The 5,896-nt window shown below is 42.0% G+C and overlaps 2 protein-coding genes across 2 annotated transcripts in view; both read left to right on the top strand.

Moving 5' to 3' along the window:
* Positions 1-358, top strand: part of SARC_08013 (hypothetical protein) — a gene marked incomplete at both ends in the record, with an annotated part of 6,192 nt that extends 5,834 nt beyond the window's left edge. The window contains one exon of the mRNA XM_014298021.1: positions 346-358. Coding sequence (XP_014153496.1) covers positions 346-358 — 13 coding nt within the window. The remainder of the gene's footprint in view (positions 1-345) is intronic.
* Positions 359-786: 428 nt separating this feature from the next.
* On the top strand, positions 787-5,370 carry SARC_08012 (hypothetical protein; the record flags this gene model as incomplete). The annotated part of the gene is made up of 8 exons (XM_014298020.1): positions 787-944; positions 1,591-1,768; positions 1,901-2,041; positions 2,201-2,369; positions 3,012-3,235; positions 4,094-4,373; positions 4,765-4,870; positions 5,120-5,370. The coding sequence occupies exons 1-8, from the start codon at positions 812-814 to the stop codon at positions 5,368-5,370; spliced, it is 1,482 nt and encodes a 493-aa protein (XP_014153495.1). The 5' UTR covers positions 787-811.
* Between the last annotated feature and the right edge of the window lie 526 nt (positions 5,371-5,896).

The raw sequence follows: 5,896 nt of genomic DNA, 5'->3' as shown, positions 1-5,896 counted from the left end.
TTATTATTGTTTGAATATATTATTATTATTTTTTATATATCTGTGTGTTTGTGTTTTAGTGTCTATGTGTGTTTGTGTTTTAGTGTGTCTATGTGTGTCTGTGTGTATGTGTGCATATACATTGCTATAATATGCATATACATAGTCATGTGTATATCCACATGTGCAGCGTTCGTTGGTTTGATAGTTAACTCTCCGTACAGGTATTCCCTGGGGTCTGTGTAAGCTTCCAGTTACACATACTAGAATGCTAATATCTGCGTGTCTACACTCATGAGTGTTTGTCTGGTTGCCGGTGATGTAGTCCAGGACAGTGCATATATTTATTTATTATAACTTTGTCAGTCAACAAGCGTAACTGCATTTTAAAAAGAAATATCAATACGTGTCTGTGGAAGCGATGATGATCTCCAGGATTTTAGGGTTTAGGGTTTCATATCCATTCGTGTGTATACCCCCCTGTGGATCGGTGCAGCAAGTGTATTTGCCCTTTAAGTACCATACACAAAGATATAATACATGGACGTGAAAACGTTGTACCATACACAAAGATCCAATACATGAACGTGAAAACGTTGTACCGTACACAAAGATCCAATACATGAACGTGAAAACGTTGTACCATACACAAAGATACAATACATGAACGTGAAAACGTTGTACCATACATAAAGATCCAATACATGAACGTGAAAACGTGCAGTATCACTATGTGTGTGTGTGTCCCTACACAATTCATTGTCCCAAATTTTCATATTTTGTACTTGATCGGTCCTTTTTGGAGAAGAAAGGGCAACCAGGCAGCCCTGCTATGGGTGGGGTGGGGTCACCGTCCCCGTTGAGAAACAAGGACAGAAAGCCAATCTCGCCGTCCAAATCTCAAATTGTCCCGAAAATTGGCGGGTCAGCGGGATCCGAAACAACCATGGCTAAATCTCGTTCTGGTAAGTCTAATTGTACAAAATTGGGGTAAGAACGTTGCCTATTTGCCAGTACAAACAATGCTGTGAGCATACTATGTATATCAGCAACCACATATCTATCGTTGGATATTCTTATCGACTGCATGTGTGCCTACGTGTATTTATAAATATATATATATATGTGTGTGTGTGTCCGTGTGTGTCCGTGTGTCTTTGTGTGTCTTTGTGTCGTTGTGTCGGTGTATGCATAGTTGCAAATACATGCGTTCCTTGGAGATTCTGGGTCATGCTGATATAGGTCACTCGTTGTCATAGATTGGTTACTCGTGGTGCCACAAACTTGATAATTTGTTGGTGTGCGTTGGTGTGCTCTCTCTCCCTATATATATATATCTATATCTATATCTATATCTATATCTATATATATATATATGTGTGTGTGTGTGTGTGTGTATATATATATATATATATATATATATATATATATATATATATATTATATATATATATATATATGTCTCTGTATTCATCGGCCTGTTCTTAATAGCTTCAATCGGATCAACTCCGTGGGCAACAGAAACGACGCAAGAGCATTATATATCATACAGGCGGTATCATTCTATTTATAGCTGTGATCTGATTGGTTCATTTTAACCCACTCACAAAGTCGGCGGGAGAGACGAAGGGGAGAAATATAACTTGGACAAGTACATCCATAAGGATAAACAGAAACAAATGGATCGCAAGAGAGCGTCAATGCTTGCCTTCCAATTCAGTCGCGTGGATGGCTACCACTCATCTACACACGACTACTCTACGGACCAGCTGCTGAGCGTACAAGATAGGTGTGTATATATTTATATATAAGTGTGTGTATATATATACATGTGTGTGTGTCTGTGTCTGTGTCTGTGTCTGTGGCTGTCTGGTTGTATCGTATATATCAACTGGTGCTCTCTCGTCGCCTATATAAACAGAAAGAGGGCCTTGGAGGCCAAGAAAGAAAAAGGGCGCCAAAAACAACAGATGACCATAAACGAACAAAGCACGGATAGTACAGAACCCCACCAAGGAAGAGGTGCAAGCGAGAGGGACACCAGCACCCAACTGACGCGCAAGTAAGTGCCATATATATTATATATATATATATATGTCACTATCCTACAGAGAGACTCACGGCATCTTTGTATACCCACAGTGTGTGTCAGCCCTGCTATTTTTTTTCCGTGTGATTGTACCTTCACCACATCTCGATCACAAACACCACACCCCCACAGAGTGACTAATAATACGGCCAAGCGTGAGGTCCGTGATGCGATTGAAGCCGACACCCTCAGACGAATGAAGGAATACGAAAGCAACACCCAATGGCGGTCTGAGAGACGCCGCGAAATGCGCAGCACATCCATGTTAACACAGGCAGTGCGGTTCACGGCGCAGATGCTGGTACGTGCGTGTGCGTGTGTATGTGAGTGTATATATATGTATATATGTATATATGTATATATGTATGTATATATATACATACATATATGTCTGTGTCTGTGTCTGTGTCTGTGTGTCTGTGAAAAAAAAATTGTATATATATATATATATATACGTTTGTGTGTGTGTGTTAGAAAGTATCCGTTTTGTGTACTTTCCCTTGTATATGTGTGTGTGTGTGTTGTAGTGTTGGTATATATATTTATCACTACGAATGTCAATGAAAATAAGTACGAAGTGAATGATCTTTGGCATTTCGAGAGACAGCACAGATTGCGTAGCACCAAAGTGGCATATCATTGATAACTCCATGACCAATTCAAGCGAACCCTAAACCCTAAAATCCAACGAGACGGCAGGAATTGCGTTGTATATCCGCACTGCAGAGGGACTGCGTGTGATATCTGAAAGCGTCTGTTGTGTTCATATCCACTCCACTCTTGCTGAGCTAAAAATGGACAATACCTACGCTATATCATATGTATATATATTTATATCTATATTTATATTGATATTTATATTTTTGTGTGTGTGTGTGTGTGTACGTCAGCACATATTCCATTCATCTATACACATCTACGTGCTATCTCTACCAATGAACAGCTTGGGGTCGGCTTTGTGTTTGGCCTAGTCATGATGACGTTGAGCATGCTCGCGTACATACAAGAAGACTATGCATCGCATCTGAAGGCCCCCATCTACTTCAGTAGCACATCATCGGCGCTAAAATTAGACAACGCTCACGTCATCGAATGGGATCTCCACAAGAATATGACCACGTGGGGTGCGGATAACGGGACGGATTCCGGGACGGGCGGTGTGCTGGGGTAAGGTTTGTGTTGGTTGTGATTTGAGGAACTTATTTACTTGGTAGTAGTTGCGGATGGTACAGGGGTGGGTATAGATTGCTATGATACATCGTAACGTTACCAGATATATAGATTTACGTTACGAAATATAAGGTCTCTATAAATTACCAAATATAAAGATTTAGTTAAATGTATATCGGATGATATATTCGTTCACTCAACTGCGCTGTACGCCCAGCCGGCCGTCAGCCCGACACACATGAGTCACACACGCACTCAACACAGCACACGCCGCTTCCTCTCAGAGAGACACCCGGTGACACACCAACCAGAAGGATATACACATGGGATATATTGTGTGTTTACTCAAACTGTACTCAAATACTACACACAAATGTAGTATATTGATAGGACAATATATGTACCGATGTGTTCAATAGAATATTATACTCAAGTACTACACGCAAAAATAGTATATTGATATGACAATATATGTACCTGTGTGTTTGATAGGATATACGAATACTACAAACAGCAATAGTGTATTGGTATAATCTGTGGCATAGGTGAACTCCAATTGCAACGCAGGACCACCCAACCGTCTGCACGACAGGATATACGAATACTACAAACAGCAATAGCACGACAGGCTCTACTGTAAATGACCACCCGGTCACCAGAAACCCTAAACCCAAGCATAGACACCGACTAAGAGATACCTGTACATATCCATGTACACAGACAATAGCGACTGAATATCTTCATGTATGTATAGTTAATCCAAATGCAACAAACTCAGTTTATCGTTTACTAACTCTCCCTTTTTGTACACTTAAACCTACACTTAAACCCCAAATGCATCGCCCGCCCCGTCAGTCGCCTGCACGACAGTCTCTACAGCCCAAGCCCCGACCCCCCCAACACCACCACCACTCACACCCTAAACCCTAGATCAGACCCTGGTGTGAACTTGGACACCTGTCCTAAAGACTCGAACAGAGGGTGCGTGAACCCAAAGTGGGGCAAAGGACAGTCGCCTAAGTGGACGCCCTCGGCCGTGCCCCTTTACTCTGTGTGCGGTAGGCATTGGCATGGACTGACTGTCATAGACTACGGGCTGCTGAGTCAGGCGTCGTACTTCCTGCCTGAGAAACAGGTATGAATAATAATCAGAGTTATATATATGTATATATATGTGTGTGTGTGTGTGTGTGTGTATTTGTGTGTATGTGTGTGTGTGTGTGTGTGTGTTTGTGTGTGTGTGTTTGTGTGTGTGTGTGTGTATGTGTGTACGTGTGTCTGTGTATGTCTATGTACATGCCATTGTCTTTGTCTGTGTCTATATCGATGTCGATGTCTGTGTCTGTGAGGGGGGGAGTGTATGTCTGTATGTTTATATATATATATTTGTGTGTGTGTGTGTGTGTGTGTGTCTGTGTGTGTATGTATATATATATATATATGTATATATGTATATATATATCGGCCCTTGCGTTCACCCTCTCATCCACACTGTATTCCCCCCATGTACCCATGCACCCCTACAGAATGAAGTGGTGAGTGCGTTCTTCGTAGACAGACCAGGCATACCGCAAGCACGTATCATTCACGCAGAGGATACATTAGAGCCCATCTGTGCCTGCGATCGCCAAAGTATGTGGGAAACCAAACCGCTGTGCTATATTCAGACCAGGTGTGCACGTGGTGTGTGTGTATGTGTATGTGTATGTGTATGTGTATGTGCATGTGTGTTTTTGTGTATGTGTATGTGTATGCGATGTGTCGTGCATACCAGTGTTATTCCTTGAGTTTGTGTGTACATATTAACCCAAACTAGACGATCTCATATCTACCTACCCCAAACATCCTATGTATCAAACGCAATTGCATGCACATTAACAGACATGGATGATTGCGAGTGCGAGACGGCCGCCCAGGCGAAGATCTGGCGTGCCAAGTTCATGGAGGTGTACTTCGACAGCCTAGACTTGACTGTCATTGCAGTACAGGGCACAGACCCAGCAAACATCGGGGATGTGGTGGAAGACGTGCGTATGTGGACGGAAACGGTCGTATATCAGGTATGGGCACACCAGTGTATATACGTATACGTATATTCTTATGCGTATGTGGGTACGCGTACAGGTGTTTGAGTGTGTGTTTTTTTGTAAATGTGTTTAGATAGAAAACGTACTTATGTGGGCGGAAACGGTCGTGTATCAGGTATATGCACACCAGTATATGCACGTACATTCTTGTGCACATGTTTGTACTCGTAAGGTTGTGTGTGTGTGCAGGCGTGTATACACGTACTCGTATGGTTGTGTGTGTGTGCAGACTTGTATACACGTGCTTGGATAACATTGTGGGAACCTCTGTGCTGTTCTGAATTGTAGAGAGTATTGGCCTCGCATGTACTGGGGATGTGGCAGACGATGAGCGTACGTGGACTGAATCTGTCGTATATCAGGTATATATGTATTCAGCAGTATGCATATACGTACATTTCTTCGTGCAATATGCATATACGTGCATTTCTTTGTGTAGTATGCATATACGTACATTTCTTCGTGTAGTATGCACATACGTGCATTTCATCGTGTAGTATGCATATACATTAATTTCTTCGTGTTGTATGCATATAAGTACATTTCTTCGTGTAGTATGCATTTACGTACA

This window comes from Sphaeroforma arctica (assembly GCF_001186125.1).
Source record: "Sphaeroforma arctica JP610 unplaced genomic scaffold supercont1.681, whole genome shotgun sequence".
NCBI lineage: Eukaryota > Ichthyosporea > Ichthyophonida > Sphaeroforma > Sphaeroforma arctica.
The sequence above is the reverse complement of the archived record's forward strand: the minus strand, read 5'-3'. Positions and strand labels throughout refer to the sequence as shown.